The sequence below is a fragment of the Carlito syrichta genome, unplaced genomic scaffold (assembly GCF_000164805.1).
Source record: "Carlito syrichta isolate Samal-C Ts95f unplaced genomic scaffold, Tarsius_syrichta-2.0.1 Scaffold315403, whole genome shotgun sequence".
Lineage (NCBI taxonomy): Eukaryota > Metazoa > Chordata > Mammalia > Primates > Tarsiidae > Carlito > Carlito syrichta.
Genome location: NW_007259499.1, coordinates 423273 through 447455, shown reverse-complemented (window position 1 = coordinate 447455; position 24183 = coordinate 423273). Strand labels below are relative to the sequence as shown.

The following is a 24183-nucleotide window of genomic DNA, read 5'->3' as shown; positions in this document are numbered from 1 at the left end:
CAGCCTGTAATCCCAGCGCCTTGGGAGGCTGAGATGAGTGGATTGCCTGAGCCCGCAGGTTCGAGACCCACCTGGGCAACTTGGCAAGACCTCATCTCTACAATAAATCAAAAATCAGCAGGGCACACACCTGTAGTTCCAGCTACCTGGAAAGCTGAGGCGGAAGGATCGTTGAAGCCCAGCAGGTCGAGGCTGCGGTGGCCGGGAGCGGCCATTGCACTCCAGTCTGGGCGACAGAGTGAGACTTCAACTTTAAAAAAAAAAAAAAAAAAAGAACCCATCAGTCTGAGGGCATTACGCCTACTTAAAAGTGGAACAACAAAATGTTCTCCAAAACTTACAACTTGACTCAAGATTTGTTATCAATAAGTGGGCAAAAGCAAAAGTTCAGATAAAAACCTTTCCACAAAACAAAAGAGAAGCAAGGACAGCAGGATAAACTTAACTTTCATAACACGCCATTAGAAAGATAACCAAATGACTCAGGAAATGTGGCCCTGAGAAGGAAGATTACAAAATTAATTCTCAATAACACGGCACACCAAAAAACATTGATTATTCAAGCAACATGGAAGCGAAAAAGGGGAGTTAGTTTTCTACATACAAGGAGCATAAGGAGCCTCTTCAGATATAAGTGATGGCATAAGAACTATTATTAATTTGGAGCCTTAAGACAAATTTTTGTGCATTATAGCGTGTACTAAAAAATGCTCACCCGTTTTCTAAGCTCAAAGAAATCTGCACATGTGTCAACTCTACTGAAACAAAAACTAGTCCAAGAGTATTACCTTAAAGCTCTGCATGGTAGATAGGGCAAAACACAACAGCAGGAAGGGTTTTTCTTCTTCCTTGAACAATGTGAAGGAGAGCCAGGACCAGACTAGACAAGCCTTCCACGCCCTTTCCTTTACACACTAGACGGCTGCTTCCCTTCACCTCTTCTCCACCACATGAAGCTATCCTGAGATTAAGTGACTACAGGGCATGAAAAGCCCAAGATTCAAAACTAAGACCAAGCGCAGGGCTCAAGCCCGTACTCCAAGCACTTTGGGAGGACAAGGTAAGAGGATTGGCCTGAACCCGCAAATTCCAGGTCAGCCTAGGCAACATGGTGAGACCTCATCTCGACATTAATAAAAAAATTGGCCAGGCATGGTAGCGTGCACCTGTAGTTCCGGCTACTTGGAAGGCTGAAGCAGAAGGATCACCAGAGCCCAGGAGGTTGGCACTGGGGTAGCCGTGAGCATACCACTGCACTCCGGCCTGGGTAACGGAGTGAGATTCCAACTCAAAAAAAAAGAGGAAGAAAGAAATATTTAAAATCCCATCCAGTTTGGTGTCTGAGTATTAAAAAAAAAAAAAAAAAAAGGAATAAAATCCTTTATGCTGGCACTTAGCAACCCCAGACTCCGGAAGCCTGGCAGAAGTTCCCAAAGTGATTTCAGGGTTCACTGGGTCAAGGCCAACACCACCATTTACAATCTTAGACACAAAATATTTTTTTAAAAAGACCATGCACTTTGAAATGTTAAGAACTGTTGTTATGTTTCTGCGCAAGACAACCAGTGTGCAATCTCTAATGACTGCTAAAAACAGATTCCATCTGCTAACAACAACAAAAAGGTTGGTTTCTAACAACAACAAAAAGGTTGGCTTCTCCATGCCCACTCACTCTTCCACCTAATCAAATATTCTGCCTACATCCCCTGGTAGGGTCTGAGTTAGCCACACCGGTATGCTTTCCTGCCTCCAAGCAATGAACAGGAATAGAAAGTAATCCCAGAAACAGAAATCTCTACATCTTCTCTCCACCTCTGCTACATGATTCTCCAACTTTTGTTCTACGGGTATGAGCTCCCATCTTGCTCTGCTTGTCTGGGTCTTACTGGTAGCCCTTGTCCTGTTGCCTGTATGGACACTTTCCATAGAGTCCCAGTTCTGAAAAGACAATGTGACTCTACCAGCTGCCTAACAACAACAAAAGAGTAAACTAATGATGTCTAACACTGTATAGGATGCATCGTGTACAACAATACATAGTAACAGCACCTACCATTGTTGAGCATTATGACTACTCCAAACACTTTATATGAGTGATCTCATTTCATACCCATAACTACAACAGATCATTAATATCATCCCCCTTAAAGAGAAAATGAAAGCACAGGAAGGTTACGTAGTTATCAAAGGTCATGAAGCTACAAGTGGTAGAATCAGGATTCAAACTAAGACCTTACTGACAGAAAGGCCACACTATGCTGCTATATCCCCTCTAGGCCAGCTCATGGCATTCCAGCCACGCCCAACCTGCCTCCCCTGTGCCAACCCCAATCCTTCCTCGAGTCTTTCTATAGCTCTTCCGGTCCTGGTTTTATGTCCTTTATCCAAACTTATCTTAAGTTCTGATAAAAGATTGTTGAAGTCTTGAACCATTAAATTTTCCAATGTATCTTCCAATTCTACTTCAGTCTAACCTCTATGTTAGCTTTCATATATGCCAATAAACAACTTAGAATTTCTATATAATAGCAAAGGAAAAAACAACTAGTAATAAGGTTAACAGTAAATGTAAGCCGGACTCGGTGGCTCAGCCTGTAAGCCCGCGCCTTTGGGAGGCTGAGGTGAGTGGATTGCCTGAGCCCATGGGTTCAAGACCCACCTGGGCAGGCGAGACCTCATCTCTACAATAAAATCAAAAAATTAGCCGGGCGTGGTAGCGCACACCTGTAATTCCGGCTACTCGGAAGGCTGAGGTGGAAGGGTCGCCAGAGCCCAGTGGGTTGAGGCTGCGGTGGCCGGGAGCGGCCACTGCACTCCAGTCTGGGCAACAGAGTGAGACTCCAACTCAAAAAAAAAAAAAAAAAAACAGTAAATGTAAAGAAACAATATGAAGAAAACACAAACATTTATTTACACTCATAACAGTGGTGATAAACAGGAGATACTGGCCATCTTCCTGAAGAGGTCTACTCAATATTATAAAGGAAGTATACTACAACTACAATTCACAGGCCAGTCATCTGTTTTTGTAAAGTTTTGCTGGAACACAGCCACAGTCATTTGTGCATCGTCGTATATTTCATGCTACCATGACACAACTTAGTTGCAATACAGACCACAAGACTAGCAAGCCTAAAACATTTACCATCTGACCCTCTACAGAAAATATGCTGACTCCTATTATAAAGATGTCCATTCTCTTCAAACAAATATAAAAGTTTTAGCCAATGTCAATCAAACTTGCAACAAGTGAGACCACAAACATCCAAACACATCATAAAGCTAAAATAACTGAAATGCTGCACAACTGCATAAAGTAAATGCAGGTAGTTCACTTAAGAAAAAGTTGGAAATAAATAGTAAATATAAGAATTCAGCATATAAGATGGCATTTCAGAAGAGCGAATAAGAATTTATTTCATAAATGGTGCTAGGACAACAAGACATACTAGCTGAGGGCTAACCAAAGCCAGGACACATGGGCCATTCTCTCAACGATTTAGAAAAGCAATACAAATTTCATTCCTATACCATATACCAAAATAAATTCCAGATTAATTAATTTCATGTAAAAATGAAGCAATATCAGAAGAAAATACAGGTGCTCTCAAAGTGGGAAAGGCATGAATTATGCAAAATGCTAAAAGAATCCATGAAGGGAATATATTTGACAACATAAAAGTATACGTTTTAGCATATCAAAAATAAATGTATAAGGAGATTCTTTATAGCAAAAGACAGAACAAAAACTTATCAACAAGAACTGATTATAGTGTATTCAAACACCAGTTTATAATATTATTGCAGGCACTAAAACAGAAGTAGCTGCTCAAACATACGAGTGGAAAACAATCTTTAAAACCTATGGTTGCTATAAATATATAATATGCTGCTATAACAATTATTTGTTGCTAGACAACAAACCACCCAAAACTCATTAGCTTAAGAAAATGTACTGTTTCTCCGCAGTCTGGGGTTAGCTGGTCACTTTTGCTGGTCTCCAGTGACTCATCCGTGCGCTGCACTGGGCTGACATACCAGCTGAGGGCTAAGCAAAGCCAGGACACATGAGCCATTCTCTCAACCAGAGCAGAGAAGACCCCTGGACACTGTGGTGCTGCTACTCCAAGACGGAAAGTGGAACTGCAAGAACTGCAAGGCCTCCAAAGGCCTCAACTCCCAAGTCCCACAGCACTCTCAGCACATCCTGCGGGTAAAATCAAGTCACAAAGGAGCCCTGATTCAAGAAGTAGATTCTTGATGAAAAAAATAGCCAAATGATAGATAAAGGGAGACATGATTTATCAGGGGCCACTATTACAACAACCTACCATGGTTACTGCTTATATATAAAGGAAAAAATGGAGCCAAAGTGAATAAAGAACACCTCTAGAAGGAAACAGAAGAAACTGGCAAGAGTTGTTGCCTCAGAGGAAAAAAACAGGGAAAGGAGTAGGTGGGAAAGCTTCTGCATAGGAAATAAAGTAACTGATTTAATAAAAAAACACTGAAAACCTGAGGGGAAACTGCAACACAAATTTATAAAATTTCTTGTTAATTTACAAATTAACAAGAAAAAGTCAAATACCAACCAGAAAAATGAAGGCACATCATGAACTAGTAATTCACAAACAAACACCAATAAGGACAATAAACAGCAAACCATTTCTATCTACCGAATTAGCAAGTAATCTTGAAAAACGTATAATACCTACATTATCAAGACTGTGGTGGAGCTGGTGTCCTCATATACTGCTAGTCGGAGTGTAAATTAATAATAGATTTCTGGAGAGAAAGTATAACTACATATATATTTATATATCCTTACATATAAATATGCAGACTATACTAATATATTAAATCCATCAAAAGTCCTAAAATTTGCATATTCCATATAATTGGAATTTTGCTAATACACAGAAGTACAAGCATCCATGTGTAAATTTTTATTTTACAGCTCCAGAAAAAGAGAAAGCCTTCCAGACAATGAATCTTGCAGTCATCCAATAAAATGGCCAGACTGCTACCTGATCGCACGGCAGTGAAACTCAGTAGTGACAACCTTACCCATGCACAAAGGGCTTCAAATTCCCATTTCAGAAACTCATTCTTTAAAAGACATGGACAGTCAAGAGTCATCAGTTTGAGGAAAACCATCAACAGACAGAGCAAAACAGAGACAATACAAGGTACAAAAGAAATTTTCAAGCTATAGTTAACTTCCCTACAGATATTTTTTAAAAAAGAGAAGGTATTCATGAGCTATAACAATATGTGTGTTGGGGATCTCCAAGATTACAGATCAAGGCCTACAAAATTCAAAGAGAAGATAATATACAACCTAGACTTCTGTACCTGTTCAAATTATCAATCAAACTTAAAACCAGAATAAAGACATCTGTAGATACTTTCAAGAACTCAAAAAATGTATCTCCCCTTCTGCCTTTCTTAGGACGCTCCTGCAATATATGCTCCAAGAAGCAAAAAGGTAAAACAAGAAAATAAGATGAAAGAGTCAATACAGAGAGTGGTAAGGGGAAGACCTAAGACGTCAGTTGCATGGTAAATCTGGTGAGTGATCAGTCCAACTAAAGCAGGTCTTCCACCAGTCTTCTCTGCCTCAGCAAAGGGCCTGACCACCTGCCAATTTACTCAAGTTAAGAAACAGGAAGTCTTTCTTGATTCCTTCTCAAAACCCAAATTCAAAAATCCTCATGATTTTAACTTCTAAATAGCTTATTAATCTATTCATTTCTTTCCATCTCCATGCCACCACCCTAAGACTCCATCACCTCTCGCCTGGTCCACTGCCATGGCCAGTTAACTAGTATACCTTACCCTGCACAAGTTGTTTTCCATATAACCACCAGCGGTTTTATTTTTTAAAGTAAATAAGATCATGTCACTCTGCTGCTTAAAATTATTCAATAGCTCCTCAGTCCACCCAGAATAAAACACAAGCTTCCAAATACAGTCCACCACATTCTACAGATTCTAACCCGATTACTTCTAGAATTTTTCACCACACCTCCCTCAAACTTCCTCACCACATTCCAGCCACAGTGCCCTTCCAGATCTTTCTCCTAGCTGTGTACATATTTCCCTTCTTCTTTTTTTAATTCTTTATTTTAAAGATGTGGGGTGCAATTCAGGGTTAAGTATACAAATGTTCATTACATAGGTACCCTTGTTGATGAGGTGTGTCCAGTCCTCAACCCTGGCAAAATCCCACTACTGACAATCCTTTTCTTATAATATTACGATAATTGTTCAAGGTCCACTTATGAGTAAGAAAATGTGATACTCAGTTCTTTGTTTCTGTGATAGATCACTCAGTATTATAGACTAAATCCAGCCAAGTTGCTGCGAAGTTCATAATTTTGTCCTTCTTTATGGCTGCATAATATTCCATCATGTATATGTACCACTTTTTTTTAATCCAGTCCTCTTTCAATGGGCAGCACAGTTTGTTTCGTGTTTTTGCTATTGTGAATAATACTGCAATAAACATGCGTGTGCAGGTATCTTTTTCACAGAGTGATTTGAGTTCCTCCAGGTATATTCCCCGTAGGAAGGTTGCGGGGTTGTATGGAAGGTCAAATTTTAGACCTTTTAGGAACTGCCAAACTGTTTTCCACAGAGGTTATACTAGTTTACACTCCCACCAACAGTGTAGAAGTGTTCCTTTTTCCCTGCATCCCCTCCAGCATCTGTTGTTTTTAGAGTTACTAACGATGGCAAAAGATATGAATAGGCACTTCTCAAAGAAGACATACGAGCAGCCAATAGACACATGAAAAAATGCTCAGCCTCACTAGTCATCAAAGAAATGAAAATTAAACCCACACTGAGATACCACCTAACTCCAGTCAGGATGGCCATCATCAATAACATATTTCCTTTCTACAGCAAATACCCCAGCTCTTCACACTGAAGTAGAGTAGTTCCCTCTTACCTGCAATTTTGCTTTCCTGGTTTCAGTTACCATCAGTCAACGTTGGTCCGAAAATACTAAATAAAAACTTCCAGAAACAATTCATAAGTTTCAAAATGTGTGCAGTTCTAGAAGCATGATAAAATCTCACACCATCCTGTTCTGTTCAGTCTAGGATATGACTCATTCCTTTGTCCAGGGTAGCTGACTACACTATCTGCTCGTTAGTCACTAAGTAGCTGTGTCAATGATCAGATGAAACGTCACAGTACGGCAGTGCTTGAGTTCAAGTAGTCTGTATTTTGCGGAATAATAACCCGAAGCACAAGAGTGGTGATGCTATTCAGATATCCAAAGAGAAGCCACAAAATGCTTTCTTTAAGAGAAAAGGTAAAAGTTATCAACTTAAAGAAAAAAAATCATATACTGAAGTTGCTAAGATCTATGGTAAGAACAAATCCATCCACGTAATTATAAAGAAGGGAAAAAAGTTGTGCCAGTTTTGCGGTCATACCTCAAAGTGCAAAAATTGTGGCTTAGTTAAAGTGGAAAAGGCATTCAATGTGCAGGTAGAAGACATGAACAGAAACAGACTCCGACTGACGGCAACAGGACCATACTACCTGAGGGTTAAGGTAGCCACTGGTTGTCCTAGAGGATGTCCTCGAGGATGATGGGAAACTACTCTATTCACATATTTCATTATTTAACCCTTTGTACTCGGAGACATCTCACAGATCGCCCACCAGCTACTCGACCACGGGTTTTTACAAAACAGTGGAAAAAGGAATCACTTCATATTAAATAATATACTGTTGGAACCAATTATTTTCGTGTAATGACATTTAGCTTACAATGGAACTTACTTATGACCAAAAAATCAATTTTTTATTTTTTGAGTTGGAGTCTCACTCCATCGCCCAGGCTGGAGAGCAGAGGCATGCTCACGGCCACCCCAGCATTGACCTGCTGGGTTCCGGCGATCTTTCTGCCTCAGCCTTTCAAGTAGCCGGAACTGCAACGCTACCATGTCCAGCTAATTTTTTTTAGTTATTGTAGAGACAAGGTCTCGGCCAAGTTGCCTGGGCTGGCCTCAGGTCCACAGGCTCAGGCAATGCACTCGTCTCAGCCTCCCAAAGTGCTGGGTTTGTATACAGGCTGAGTCACTGAGCCCAGCCCAAAATTTTGTATCTTATATTTTTCTAAAATGTAAAATAGTCAACTGACATGCATTGCAGGTTCACGGATACATGTTGTGCAATAGGAATCTGTTTGCTATCTTCCACCTGGTGTTTTTCTATTAGGGGAGACAGTGCCGTCTCATTTTCTTCCTTCCACACTAATAACATGTAATTTATCGTCCAGAATGTTGTTCAAAGATGGTGTGGAAGGACACACTCATGATTCCTGAAAACCACTTCTCAACTGATTGATCAGAAGCTTGACAGATTTCAAATAGAACACAGATTTTTCAGTGTTTTTTTTTTTTTTAAGATGATCAGCACAGTATATAGGCGATAACAACACATATTTCTAGTCCCCAGAAGAATAACTTCCTCCATTATTCTAAATATTTTTGCAAAAAACAACACATGAAGCATACTGATCCATGCAATCCACACCACTCATTTCTACAATATAACTCAGAATCATTTCAGGCTTTTTGACTAGTGTGATATTTTTACCACGTAACGCCCTTGTGGAAGATTTCATTCCTGCGTGATTCCAAGTGCTGAGAATTCTAACAATCCTTTTGTCTACTCACACAAGAAGGATAAGATCATTTTTCCTATGTGCTATTTTGTTGTTGTTGCTAAAAACTTTGGCTTTTTCGTCTGCACCAGGAAAATGACATTTCATCTTTAGTGGCTCTTCCGCTGGCACAGTGATAGTGTAACATCTATCAGCAAACACGGGGCATCCTGCTACATTGGGAACTTTTTCCAACAACTTTTTACATAAAAATAATTGAATTCTGGTGCTTACTGGAAAACAAGTTGAGTGATGTTTTCAGATGTTACACTGCCATAATAGGGAAGTATTGAAAAAAGATGCTCTGTTTTTGCATTAGCTAGCACATAAATGCATACCCCATTTGGTAGGCTTATTTCACCCTTTAAATTGAACAACAGATTTGTCAATACAAATCTCCTGAACTGGTATGAAATACTGCAAAAGTTTTAAATTTATATATTCCAAATAATTATTGACCTTCTGAATATGAGTTCTGATTGTCCTGATTGTCCTAGGTGTCTTCAAATGAAATTTCCAGAAGACTTGCATAAACCTTTCACTACCATTTCTGAAGAGTATTTTACTACTGAAAGCAGTTGACCAGTATTCTTGCAAATTTGGTACTTGAAGTATTCCCATTATTTAGGATAACTGCAATAAAAGCTAAAAATTCCTGTCAATGTCACACCACTTATGCCAAATTGATTTCATTTTCCCTTATTTTTTCGTCCACATAACAATTTGTTCTTTGATTACACTATCCACTAATTCACTTGTAAAATACAGAGTAAAGAGTCACCCAGTTCTCTTGTGTTACCTGCTACGTACAATAAAATATATTCTCACAGGAGGATAGTCTTTCTCTGCAACGTCTTCCCATTTTTCACTTGATGATCCGTTGTCTTCCACTTCTTCAAAACTACTGCCACTCCCATTGCTATCCATTTCTATTACCATTTTCTTCTTGGTAAGATGACATCACTATTGCTGTATCGCTTTCATCTACATCGTTATTTTTTTCTAACTTATCTGTATAAAAGTCTAAATCTAGGCTGGGCGTGATGGCTCATGCCTGTAATCCCTGCACTTTGGGAGGCCAAGGTGGAGGATTGCTTGAGACCAGGTGTTCAAGACCAGCCTGGGCCACATAGCAAGACCTCAACAAAAAAACAAAGCCTAAATCTAACTCATCTTCACTGCTGCTTATAAGTCCCACTTTTGTCTTTATTTTGCTATTGTTCTGCAAACTAAATAAACAGATAAAAAATTTCTAAGTTATGAAATCACAAAATGAAATGTATCAAGGAAATATTACTTTTCCAATTTTACTTTTCTGACTTAAGGTAGATAGATACATTAGATCTGTGCTGTTTGATACTTTAATACTACCTGCCTTCAACATCGAAAGTCTCTGTAAGGATACAGCAACTTGCGAATCCATCTTTTCAAGAGTTGCCATATGACACAAAGGATATACCCACTGCTCCCTTTCTTATACAAATGCTCTTTATCACTCCCTATTGCTACTAAGAAGTACTGGCACCACTGTGAAAGCACTTCACATATTCTCTTTCTATGTTTCGCCAGCTGATTTTTTTCTTTTGTATATCTCAGTATATATTCCATCTCTTTATTTGCTTTTTCATGCAATTTGTATGGAAAGCTTCAAGGAAATATGTATTTTTGAAAAATCTGCACTAGTATAAGTTTGTTGTGTATAATCACCAGCAATCTCTTTATGTCACCTGAGAGGGGACAATTGAGCGACTTGCTAGATTCATGATGTGCCATCAGAGGGGACATCTGAGTGCAAAGGGTTAACTTAAATGCCATTTCCTCAGAGAGTGTTCCTGACCATCAATTCTCAATTAGTCCTTCATTAGGTCGGTTTCCCTCCATTTCCTTTACATGGTGATTTAAAAAGAGGATTTTTATTAACTTAATTATAGTGTGTTTCCTGACAGAACAGTATACAACTTAAATTAGCATATAAGAAAGTATTTAGAACATTTTATTAAGCAAGACAATTCTTAAGAATTAGAACAAGATGGATGGGGAGAAGCTGTCCTACCAGCTATCATGACATTCCTCAGGGTTGTAATTGTTGTGCCAGTGTGAAATTGATACAAGGACAGTGAGGCTGATCAGCCACAACAGAAAGCCTAGAAACAAGTCTATGTGTGAAATAAGCCTGACACAATAAAAAGGTAGCATTACAGATGCATGGGCAAAGGATGGTCTTCCCAATGAGTGATGCTGGGTCAACCAACTGCCCACACAAGGAGAGAAACACAATATCCCTATGTCACCCTACGTGTCTTGGAAAAATAAACTTCTATTTAAAGACAAAAAAGGAAAACTTTAAAACTCTTAAAGGACAAGGTATGACTTTTGAATAGGCAGGGATTTCTTAAAACCCTACCTTCTATCTCTCTCTCTCTCTCTCTCTCTCTCTTATACACACACACGCACGTGTGCATATTTGCACATGCAGAGAAATCTAAAGAAGAAAATATTGATGAATTTGACTTCATTCAAATTAAAACTCCTTAGCCAGGTGCAGTGGTGCACACCTGTAGTCTCAGCTCTTGGTACGCTACTTGGTAGGAGGATTGCTTGAGCCCAGGAGTTTGAGGTTACAGTGAGCTATGACTGCACCACTGCACTCCAGCCTATAATAGTGATGGCACTGTGGAAATGGCACAAGGACAATGAGATTGATCTCAACAGAGCGAGGCCTCATCTCTATTAAAAAAAAAACTCCTAGACATCAGTAGCACTAAAATAAGAACATAAGCCAAGTCAAAACTGCACGCAGATATCTGTAATACATGTAACTGTCAAAAGTCCAGTATCTAAAATATATAAAGAATGCTTTAAAATCTGTAGGAATATACAAATAATCCACTTAAAAGATGAACAAAGGATAGCCTCAAAAGAAGAAACACGAATTGCCATAAGCATAAGAAAAATTCTTCACTATTCTAGCAATCAGGCAAATACAAATTAAAACCGTATTGATTTCACACCTCATCAGTTTGACAAAAATTTAAGTCTGACAATACTAAGTATTGCTGAGGCTACAGAATCATGGGAACTCTTATTTCTGGTAAAGAAAACTGGTACAATGTGGCAATAGCTAATAAAACAAAAGATGCATACATCCTAAGAGCCGGCAACTGCATTTCTAGGAATATACCCTCAAAAGGTAGCTTTTAAACTTTGGTGATCCTCACACACACATCTTTCGTTATGACCCAGTAAACACATACCTATCTCACTGAAACAAAAGTTCACAAAACAGTGCTTATTCTTACATGTCAAGAGTTTCCATTTTGTTCTCATTCATTTTTTGAAGTGTTGGGTTGACTCATTCAATTGATCTTACAATCGCTAATGGGTAAATATACCCAGTTCAAAAATTTTACCCTAGAATTTATTTTCTTATATTATCTTCTTTTGCATATGTGAGAGAACGTTCATTGTGAAACCCTTTGTCCAAAAAAAAAAAAACCTTTTTTTTTTTTTCTTTTTTTGAGTTGGAGTCTCACTCCGTCGCCCAGACTGGAGTGCAGTGGCACGCTCCCGGCCACTGCAGTCTCGACCTGCTGGGCTCCGGCGATCCTTCCGCCTCAGCCTTCCAAGTAGCCGGAACTACAGGCCCACGCTATCATGCCTGGCTGGTTTTTGATTTATTGTAGAGATGAGGTCTCACCAAGTTGCCCGGGCGGGTCTCAAACCCACGGGCTCAGGCAATCCACTCACCTCAGCCTCCCAAAGCGCAGGATTACAGGCTGAGCCACCAAGCCCAGCAAAAAAAAACCTTTTAACAACATAAAAGACCATCAGCAGGCTGGCTCAGTGGCTCAGCCTGTAATCCCAGCATTTTGGGAGGCCAAGGTGAGTGGATTGCCTGAGCCCGCAGGTTCAAGACCAGCCTGGGCAACTTGGTGAGACCTCACCTCTACAATAAATAAGTAAATAAATAAAAATTAGCCGGGCACAGTAGCACGCCCCTGTAGTTCTGGCTACTTGGAAGGCTGAGGCAGGTTGACACTGGGGTGGCCGTGAGCATGCCAGTGCACTCCAGCATGGGTGACAAAGTGAGAATCCAAATCAAAAAGTGCATCAGCAAAAGAATGAGTTAAAATTCGGGAGCAGGGGCAACCCTCTCAGGTCCCCTCCTGCTGTGGGAGCTTTTCTGTCCTCTTAATAAATCCTCCTTTCTCAAAAAAAAAAAAAAAAACAATAAATAAATAAAGTAAAAATCGGGGCAAATTCATACAATGAAACATGATGTAGCAGTACAAATGATTGAACCAGGGCTACAAGTATCAACACAGATAAATCTCATTAACTTCATACTAAGCAAAACAAGAAAGTTGCAGATGAGTATACATACTATATCACTTGCATATGCTCTTTAAATAGGTAAAATAACGCCACGTATTGCTTAAGTATATATCCTATACACAGTATCAAGACATACACAGGGAGAAAGGAGAATGAGATCAGGAAGACTACAGAAAAAAAAGCAAACAGGTAAAGCCAAGTGAACAACTAGATGTTAAATTATTATAAATTGTCCATCATCAGAATTAAAGCATTGCCTCCGAGGACAGCAGCTTCCTTCCAGACACAAGGTTAATAAAGAAAGGTTCAGACTGCCAGCTAGAGACACTCATGCGGCAAAACTGAGATTAGTCTTCAAAGCTTACAGCACTCATCTTTTAAAACTGTTCTGTCGATTCAGCAATCAAGTACTTACACTGAGTATCTATTTTTAACCAACGAAATTCAGAACATGGACCAAAAATGCCATAGGTAGTTGTGGGTGGATGAGATGGCACAGCAGATGCCCCATACACAGCCATGTGCCAGTAGGTTGAGTCACTGCAACATGCTGAGCAAAGTTCAAAACTCAGCTGCCACAGGTTGCAGCGAGCTCTCTCTGCTTTCTTCCCTGATATATTTGCCAGGCATCATTCCAGAATGCCAAACAGACACTTACACAACTTCAAGATTGGAAAAATCACTAAATATGACAAAACATGGACTCTTACAATAGCACACGCTTGTGACCAAATTAACACAGAGCACAGAATTTAATAAACATTCAACAAGTTCATGAAATAATTCTCTAAGACTAATAATCTGGGCCCTCCAGACTTAGTCATTTTTTATCTAGAAGAGTACTATAGTATGCTTTCCTATAATTTCAAAAATGTCAACTTATTTGTCAAGGAATGTCATTTAAAAGAATTATGCATAGCAGAAGGTAAGCAATATACTATCGGGTCAATAAGAACCCCTACAAACCATAAGAACAAACCACTAAGATCCCCAAACTAGCACACTCTCTAGGAAAACATCTACCCCATTCATTCAACTCCTACTTATCTGTGATAGGTACCGGGATAGACCCTAAGGAGGCACAAAAGTAAATTAAACAAGACTGCAGTCCTTAAGATACTGATGGCCTAGAAACATAAGTAACCTCAAGGTCATAAAAAAACATATAGAAACAAAGATAAATTTCTATTTTTTTTAAATCTTGCTTTGTTTACACTCTCGCCTATCTATTCCCCCCACGAGATCTAGAATGTGGACACTCAGACCCCATCTCTTCAAGTTTAAGTGACTACAGACCATGACAATACTGGGCCTTGTGACCTCTAAGTATGTTTTCTCATCTTACACTTCGTATGTATACCATGCCCTGTATATAGGGTATGCCCCTTTGAGTTAAAATAAACTAGAAACGTAGGTCCCAGCTTTCACAACTGTGACTGCCAAAGATGAAAACGAAAGGGAAATGCCAAAAGTGACACAACAAACGACCAAAAGTGACACACCAAATGACGCCATGCTTACCCCTCCCTCGGTTACTGTTTCACTATAGAAACTTAAGGAATTTGCGCTTTGGCGAAAGAAGTGTGAATGAACTTCTAAAGAACTTTCATGAAACTTTCAGACAAGTACATATTGTACAAGGCATCAATGAAGTTCCAGATTAACACAGCTTTTCACGTCATTCTATGCAGAGCAACTCTGCTAAAACAGGGAGAGATGTTTTTATTTCTTTTTTAGAGCTAAACAAAGTAAATACCATAAATACTAAGTGTCATTAAATGTCATTTCAAATTATTTCTCAGGCAACTTAGTCCAAAAAGAGTCAGGACTAGCAAGTTCATTTCAAATTTATTACCAGACCCACTATTTGCACTTCAACACTCAACTAAACATTCAGAAATGTGAGAGCACCCAAAAGAAGATCTGCAGAAAAGAAGCAAGATGCTGTATGGAGATTAACCAAACCAGTCTCTCAAGAAACTGACACAGGGAGTAAGAATTTCAGGTTTACATCCTACAGAAACCAGTCAGCAACCCAACTGGCCATCAGGTAGGGCTTCAGTGTCTCAAAAAAGAATGGCTGTGACAGGCTAAAAAAGATTTAGTTCTATGTCCTATCCATTCAGGCTAATGAACAACCCTGGGTCACAGGTTGGGTTGTTTTGTTTTTATTTTTATTTGGGGGGGGAGGTATATAGTCTCACCTTGTTGCCCAAGCTGGCCTTGAACTCCTGCATTCACACAATCCTCCCACCTCAGCCTCCCAAGTAGCTGGGACTACAAGTGCATGCCACCAAAAACATAATCAAAACTTAGCTTGAGTTGTTTTTTTAATGATGCCATTACTGAAATATAATACACATACCATAAAATCAATCTACAGTGCACAATCTGATCATTTTTAGTGTATCCCCAAAGTTGTGCAATTACCACCACTATCTAATTTTACAATGTTTTTATCACTCAAACACGCCACACTCAAGAAGTTACTTCTGATTTCCCCAGCTTCTGGCACTCACTAATTTACTTTCTGTCTCTATGGACTGGCCAATTCTGAACATTTTCCATATAAATGGAATCATAAAATATGATTTGTGATGAGCTTCTTTCATTTAGCATGATGTTTTCAAGGTTCATCCATGTTGTAGTATGAAATCAGTACTTCATTACTTCTACAGTTAATATTCTATTTTTGGAAATATCACATTTGTTTATACACTTATCAGCTGGTGGACATTTGGACCTTCATTATCTCATTTGATTGCTCATTTTATAGATAAAAAAATTAAGACTCAGTGAGAAATGGAAGCTGCCTCTGGCTACACACCCTTTATCTCCGTGGACACTTAAAATGCCATCTTTACTTCAACCTTACCGCTTTCCTAAAAAAAAAAAAAAGTGTGATCCTAGCTGTAAAACTCAAGATAGGCTGGATCTAGGAGGAAGCCTGGGTGGAAAGAAAGAGAAAATAGGTAAGATTAGGTACAACCTTGTTGAATGAAAGGAACTTAAGAAAAGACCAACAGATTCAAATCTTCAAAAATATACAGAAAAAGGAAATGAGCACAATGTAGACATAAAGATTTTTTTTTAATCAGAGATGGAAAGAAACATGAAAGCATGACGAGACCTGAAGAGTTACCCTGAAATGCCCCATGTTCCACGTGAAAACCTCCTCATTCTCAGACCTGTGAGAAATCAGAAGAAACTGACTTAAAGGTTCCAGAAAGACAAAGTCAAAGTCAAAGCAACGACTGACAAGAAATGAGCACAGTAAAGGAAGTGCATCACTCCACTTTATGCAGGCCAAACATTTCAGCAAGGGCAAGCGGAAAATAGCCCCTTGAGATCAGATCCTGATGACCTCAGTTAGCAATGGGGACCATGTAAAGAGGGCACTTTATAATTCAGGAGGCCCCAGTCTGTTTCCATCTTGCCTATAACAACTTGGAAAATTCAGACTGAATGAGTCCTATGCATACTTTCCATTTCACAATCCCCACTTCCCACCACCATTTATAAGTGGCTGGGGAAGCCTGTCTACCCACCTTGCCTACTGCTTAACTAAATGGCTCAAAATTCTAAGCCAGTAAAAGAAATTTGAAAGTCAATTTCCAATCCCTGACTACTCTAAGAAGGACGATTTATTTATAAATCCCCTAATGTGTACAGTTAACAGCTAGATTCAAAGAGGCAAAAAATATTAAAACCTTCTTCCTATCAACTCCACCAAGTTCTTTCTACTACATTTTTTTCAATAATAAAGGAGTATTGTATTCCTAACACTAGCAAAATAACTAGCAAATAGTAAATATTAAGCATTTGATTAACAAAATGGAAGATAATATCACCTTGTTTAAAAAGCATCCTACTATTAAAGAAGAGTCTACCTTAGTCGTCTCTATCTTAACACTAAAGACCATCAGTCAATATCCTTATACCCAAGTCTTCAGCTTAGTCAAAAAAACAGCAAGACTTGCAGAAGGCAAAGGCAAAAGAGCCTGACAAGGAGAGCCATGAGAGAATCAAGAATACAACATTTCTGCTGTTACCACTGCTGCTCCCCTCACCACCCACCAAACCCAGCACCACATGCTGGCCCAGGGTCCATCCCAATGCACCCACCCAGACAACCCCCTCAGGACACACAACAGCACCTTCCACTGGGACAAGGCGTTGGTTGCATGCACACTGCTTCACCTCCTGCCAGAGTACTGGGATGCAGAGACAGTGCAGACCCAGAGGATCCCAAAGCACCAGCTTCACGTGACAACGTGGCAGTCACACGTGACACTCTGAGACACCAAAATGACCATCACCAGAGGCGATTCACAGAGACCAGGAGCATCCTGTCCTCTGGGAAGCTGTGGTGGCCAGACCAGGCAGTGTGGGCTCCTCCATCTGTACTTCAGGCACAAGCTGCTGGGCACTGGAGAAGAGGGCAGCACAGTGGGCACCCTCTACGGCAAGATGCACAGGAACTTCATGGAGGAGGCAGACTCTGGATGCCTCTGGAAGGAGCATCTCTACCTCCTGGAAGCTGGGCTGCCTCCCACCTCGCCATCACCTTTATTATCTGTACTGACCAGGCTGGACAGCAGTGGGTACAGTGTGTCAACAAGGAGTCCCATTCATTCCAAAGTAGGCTGTCCCTGCCAAGGCCAAGGGAGGTCTTCAGAAGAAGGTCCTGTACCAGGTCAGCACAATTCCTGGCTATATCTTTGTTCATGCTAGTGGCTTCACTGGTGGGCACCACATCTGAGAAGACACCTTTAGCATGGCTTATGCTACCTTGGCCTCACACCCAAAGCATGTGCCTCCCACAAAGCCCCTGGCCCAATAAAACTTGTTCCAACTTGAAAAAATAAAAATAAAAAAGAAAGTGAACACAAAATTGCTAGTAAGAAAATGCTCAAAAATAATGAGGATGTACCAAAAGGACACAAAAGCCACTTGACAGAGCCCCCAATGACAAAAACTAGAACTGAGAAACAAAACAAATAATGATAGTATTTGAATTATATAACTCAAAAAATAAACAAAATACTTAAAATTCATACTGACATAAATAAACCAGTGAATTAATAAATAATTGGCGAGGACAGTACTTCCTTATGATAGAATTCAAGCTAACAAATATGGGAGGAATGAAGGAACCAAAAAATCACTCTAAGACAAGCACCAGGATAATAACAGTCGCAGGCAAGAACCATCAATGGATGCTAAAAGTATGATGAAAAACAGAATATATGCAAAGTCTCAAAGCTTTACTCTACAATGCACAGTACTTACTAATAACAAAGGGAAAGTCAATTAGCTTTATAGTGTAGAAACCTGGTATACACAATCTTACCCAAGTTATCAAAGTGAATATACTAGTAAAAGGACTTATGAATATCACGTATTCGCTGACATAATGCGCTGAGAATGTATGGCACATCTATACTCTTCTGGGGGGGGAATGCATTTCTTATGCTAAGAAAACATTAGACAAACCTATATAGGGACATTTTACAAAATAACTAGCAAGACTTTTCATTAAAAGTGTCAAGGTCATGAAAGATAAAGACTGAAAAAATATCACGGGTTGGGAAAACAAAGAAGACTTGATAACCAAATGTGATTTGTATTCTGGATTGGATCCTGTACCAAAAAAGGATACTAACGAGAAAACTGGCAAAAGTCAAATAAGACTTGCAGAACAGTTATTGTAAAACACTAATTTCCCGTAGAATTTTTGTAACTTTTCTGTAAATTTATTTCAAAATAAATTTTTTTTATAAAACACTTCTAGGTGTGAGATCTTGCTGTTTCAACCCCATTGTGAGAAACGACTCATTCTGGCTAGCTTTTATAATATTCACATTAAGAGAGTTTTACCAAATGATGTAAGATTCAGAATGTATTCACTGCTAGACTGCAGTAAACACAACAAGAAAACAAGTCAATGAATGGAAAACACACTTGCTAAAATCCACATGGCACACTGTTCACAAAGTGATAAACCAGGAAAAAGACATGAACATTCTGGTATTAAAACAATGGACTACAACACAAATAAAAAAATCTTGAAACATAAAATGTCAATAACTGGACAAAACCAACTGAATCAATATTGATAAATTACTGTGGTGTTCAATTTTTATGAACCTGGTAAGGATGATTTATTATTAGGTAAAGATTACATCGGTTGGGTATGGTGGCTCATGCCAGTAATCCCAGCACTTTTGGAGGCTGAGGCTGGAAGATTGCTTGAGCCCAAGAATTCAAGACCAACTGAGGCTACATAGTGAGACCTCATCTCAAAAAAAAAATAATAATAATCAAAAACTTTGCCGGGGACAGTGGTGTACACCTGTAACCACAGCCACTCGGAAGAATGAGGTGGAAGGCTCACCTGATCCAAGTAGAGGCTGCAATGAGCCAAGGTCATACCACTGCACTCCAACTTGGGCGACAAACAAGACTCACACTTACACACACACACACAAAGACTGAACTGGTTCTGGTACATACCCAGATTTCAAGTCAGTTATCCTTAAACAGTTTGTAGCATCCAGTCCCACTTTTCCATTCCGGACCACGCTAGATATGAATGGGGAGAGCAATGGAGAAATTCGGTTCAAGGCCACTTCTGGGGACATTTTAACTTGACTTGTAAGTCACCACTGAAAGCAGAAGGAAAGAATGGTGATCAGAGTTTACAAAGGAACTAAATGCAACAAGCTTCTTGAAAACTAGCACATCACACAGTAGTTTCTTTTGCATGAATGAATACTTTATTTCCCATCATTAAAGCAGCCTCTTCCAATGACCCTCCAGAACAGGAGTCTCCAACCCACAGACCATGAACTGGTACCAGTCCAGGGCCTGTTAGGAACAGACCACAAAGCAGGAGGTGAGTGGAGGGAGAGCGAGAGAAGCTTCCTCTGTACTTACAGCTGCTCCCCAGTACATTACCGCCTGAGTTCCGTCTTCTGTCAGCTCAAGGGCAGCATTAGATTCTCAAAAGAGCGTAAACCCTATCATGAACCCTACATGCAAGGGATCTAGGTTGCACACTTCTATGAGGATCTCCCGCCTGATGAGGGGGAGCTGAGGCGATCATGCTGGCGCTAGGGAGCGTTGGTAAACACCAATGAACATGAGCAGTGAGGTTTGACTGCATAGAGCCCATGATAAATCCATGGCTCGCAGTCTCCTATCAAAGACCAATCAGTGAGTGGCAAGTGAGTTGATGGGTGCCAATTGTGCAGCCGTGTCTTGTGGCAGGCTCTAAGTCAGAATCCGACTCCTATTTTAGTCTGCCCCGGCCAGCCAATCATTTCATTGACCACTTCCATGCACACCTCTTTCCCTCTCTGTGCTCTTGTCCTCAGTCAGTTTTGGTAAGCCCACAAGCTAACCTAGCCCAAATGAGTGAAAAACAAACATCACTGGAGAGTTTCTTTGAAAAGGGGAAAAGACCCCATGAGGAGACAGCAGGTGACTGCCAACAAAAAGAAAGCGGCATTTAAAAGAAAATATTTAAATTGAGGGTTCATTGCAGCAGGTAATTCACATTTTTCCAGCCCTCTTGGTATAACATGTGGCAACTGCTAGCCAACCAAACCATGATACCTTCAAAACTGCTTCGCCACCTGGAGACCAAGCCCCCTGCATCACAAGACAAGCTTTTGGAGTTTGCAAAAGAAAAAGATGTGAACACAAAGAACAGAAGCAAGTATAGAAGGCCATCACTTCATTCGATGTGTCTGCATGGAGAGGCTCATTCTTAGCGGCTAACCGCACTGCTAAAGCTAAGAAGCCCTTTACTCTTGGTGAAGAGTGCATCCTGCCTGCTGTTAAGGACGTTTGTCATGAGCTTTTAGGAGAGGCTGCAGCTCAAAAGGTGGCACGTGTTCCCCTTTTGGCTAGCACCACGACTAGATGAACTGCCGAAACAGCAGAGGATATGGAGGCGCGACTACTAGAGAGGATCAGTGAGTCACTGTGGGATGAAATCCAGGTCGATGCGTCTACCTGACAACACAGCAGCAATGCTTGCTTTTGTGCATGTATTTTTCGGGAGGGTGTGCTTGAGGACATGCTATGTGCCCTTTTGTGACCAGTCAATACCGCAGCTGCAGAACTATGCAGGTCTTTGAATGATTGCATATCAGGAAAACTGAACTGTCATTTTGTGTTGGCAAATGCAAGGACGGAGCAGTTGCCATGACTGGACAGCTTTCTGGTTTCTCTACTTGGGTCAAAGAGGTCGCTTCTGAATGTGAACCTACACACTGTGTCATCCATAGAGCAATGCTGACTTGCTGAGAAACGTCACCTGAACTTAACAGCATCTTGCAGGATGTGATTAAAATTATCAACCAGGTTAAAGTACATGCCCTTAACTCATGTCTGTTTGTGCAGTTCTGTGAGGAGATGGTCACAGAGCACATATGTCCTCTCTTATACACAGAAGTACGCTGGCTTTCTATTTTTTTTTTTGAGTTGGAGTCTCACTCAGTCGCCCAGACGAGTGCAGTGGCCGCTCTCGGCCACTGCAGCCTCGCCTGCTAGGCTCCAGCGATCTTTCCGCCTCAGCTTTCTGAGTAGCCAGAATTACAGGCATGCGCTACCACACCCAGCTGATTTTTTGATTTATTGTAGAGATGAGGTCTCGCTGCCCAGGTGGGTCTCGAACCCACGGGCTCAGGCAATCCACTCACCTCAGCCTCCCAAAGGCACGGGATTACAGGCTGAGCCACTGAGCCCGGCGAGCTGGCTTTCTAAAGGTAAATCACTGGTTGGAATTTCTGAGTTACGAGAGCCACTCCAAAGATTTCTTTTGGAAACAGTCACCACATTTCAGTGACACAGAGTGGGTCGCAAAACTTGCTTACGAGTGTTCCATATTCAACCTGCTCAGCAAGTTCAATCTGTCACTTCAGAGGAGAAGGATAACTGTGTTCAAGTCGGCAGATAAAGTGGCTCCATTCAAAGCCAACCTGGAATTATGGGAGTGGTGAGTGAACACTGAGATGTCTGGCATGCTTCAAACGTTAGCAGAGGTTTAAAAGAGACTGAGCCAGGGCTGTCTTTCTCCCAACTGGTGCATGATCACCTATCTCAGCTTTCCAAAGAGTTGAGCATTACTTTCCAACCACAAAAGACCCCCAAACTGGGAAGGAGTGGATCCATGACCCATTTGTGAATAAGCCGGGTGAATCAACTTTGTCCTAGGACTGACTGCTTGAGATTGCACATGACAGTGGCCTTAAGAGTATATTTGTGACAACCTCAAATCTCCATACATTCTGGTAAAGTCAGAACGGGATAGCCTGAGATTGCCACAAAAGCACTGAAAAGCTTGTTTCCGTTTCCAGTATCCTGTCTTGTTACATACTATAAATTCTTTATTGTTGATATATTTTCTTCATAGCTGTCACTCCATGGTGTGTTATAATTACCTCCTTATGTGACTCCTTCCCTGCAGGGACTATGTCTCAAATCCCTAGAGTTTAACAAAAGAACCTGGCACACACTATGCACACATTATATATTTTTAAATAATAAATGAATAAGCTATAGAAAGATTTCAGTATGGAGAGAAGACAACTTGCCCTCAAAATATTTAGTAGAGGAATAGACGCAACAAAATCTGAGGGATCGATGTAGCAAAAATCTACTTAACAATTAAATCACAAAGACACACACCTATCCAGATACTAAACAACACAGACTAACATGAATCTTAAAGTCTTTGACTTTATAAGGCACACAGACGTTCTTACGCTCGAAAAGACAAAAGTCGAGCCAGTAAGTCATATTCACATTGCCCGGAAATTCATGGGGCTGGGGGAGTACTACATGAGTTCCTCTTAACAGATGTGTAAAGGAAAGTGCTACTTTCAGGGGTGACAAGGCAATTCTAATGATCATTGTCTTCCTCAATCTTAAAGAACAGTCACATATCAAAAGAAAATTAATTTCCAGGAGGTTACAAGAAAATGATGTTCTGGTTCCAGTTTTCATAGGTTAAACTGCATGAGGACCTAAAAGTTCCTGCCAAGGGAAGTGTCGAAGGGGAGAATCTGTTCTATCATTTCAGACAGTAATAAAGGGAAGGGCTGCGGCGATCTTTCAAGAAATAATGACACCGCGACCCTATAGAGTGATGATACCCCAGGACGCCTTTGAGACGGCAAAAGCTTTGCACGCCACACTTCAGTTCCCAGGTCGTCCCTCCCGCAAACGTCAGACGAGCTCCTCTCCAGAGCCCTCAACAGATGTCAACACGTCATTGCCAAGTGAGAACAAACGTCTACCGCGGGCCCTGCCAATCGCAGCGACCGTGCTCTTTCTCGCAACGCTGCGTCTCGCGCAAAGAGCATCCACGCACGTTACTGCCCTCGGTCGTCACAAGCCTGCGTGCTAATTCCCATTCTGCAGACGACATGAGTAAGCACCGTGATCTGATCCCACCAGAACCCGGTCAGGCAGCGGGCCCAGGCCTTTTTTCGGCTCTGCATCACTTCCCCCATTATTTCCGCCCACTGACGTCACGCAGGAGGGCGGCGTCTCTGAGTCACGTGCACAACAGAAACACACGTCCGGGGACAGGCAAAAGCTCTCCCCGCGCTGCGAAGCGGCTCTTCCGGGACGTCTTCCCGTGCCCCGTTATCGCCCCCCCACTTGCGTCCGAGCCCCAAAGGAGGGAGACGGGCCCGACGCGGGCTGAGCCGCTCCTCGCCGCTTGCTTCCCCCGACCCGTTCCCGCGGACAGCCGCGCCCGGCCACGGCGAGGAAGGCGACAGCGCAGCATAACAACCGGCCCAAAGCCAGGCTCTCCCCAGCCAGGGGGCGGGTGGGCCGCCAACCCGGAGCCTCCGGGCCCGCGAGAAGCGCGCGGCGGGGGCAGTCCCCGGCGCACGTGGTGCGCAGTGCGGACCGAGAGCCGAGGACCGCCCCGGAGACTCGTGACCTGAGGGCGACGCCCGAGGGGATCCCTCGGCCCCCGCTGCCGCGGCGCTCTGGGCACAGGGGGCGGTTCCGCCGCGCTTTCAACCGCGAGACGGGGCGGCCTCCTGGGCGGGGCCTCGGGACAGCCGCAGTCACCGGTCCCCGGCCCACGGGCGCGCCAGGACCGAGACCCGGCCGGACCCGCGCTCCGCGGCCTT

General features: G+C 41.5%; 1 protein-coding gene across 1 annotated transcript in view; it reads right to left on the bottom strand.

Annotated features, from left to right (window-relative positions):
- BABAM2 (BRISC and BRCA1 A complex member 2) overlaps positions 1-19695 on the bottom strand; it is a 341663-nt gene extending 321968 nt beyond the window's left edge. Inside the window, exon 1 of the mRNA XM_021706289.1 lies at positions 19538-19695. Within this exon, the coding sequence (XP_021561964.1) occupies positions 19538-19665 (128 nt within the window). The 5' untranslated portion in view covers positions 19666-19695. The remainder of the gene's footprint in view (positions 1-19537) is intronic.
- Between the last annotated feature and the right edge of the window lie 4488 nt (positions 19696-24183).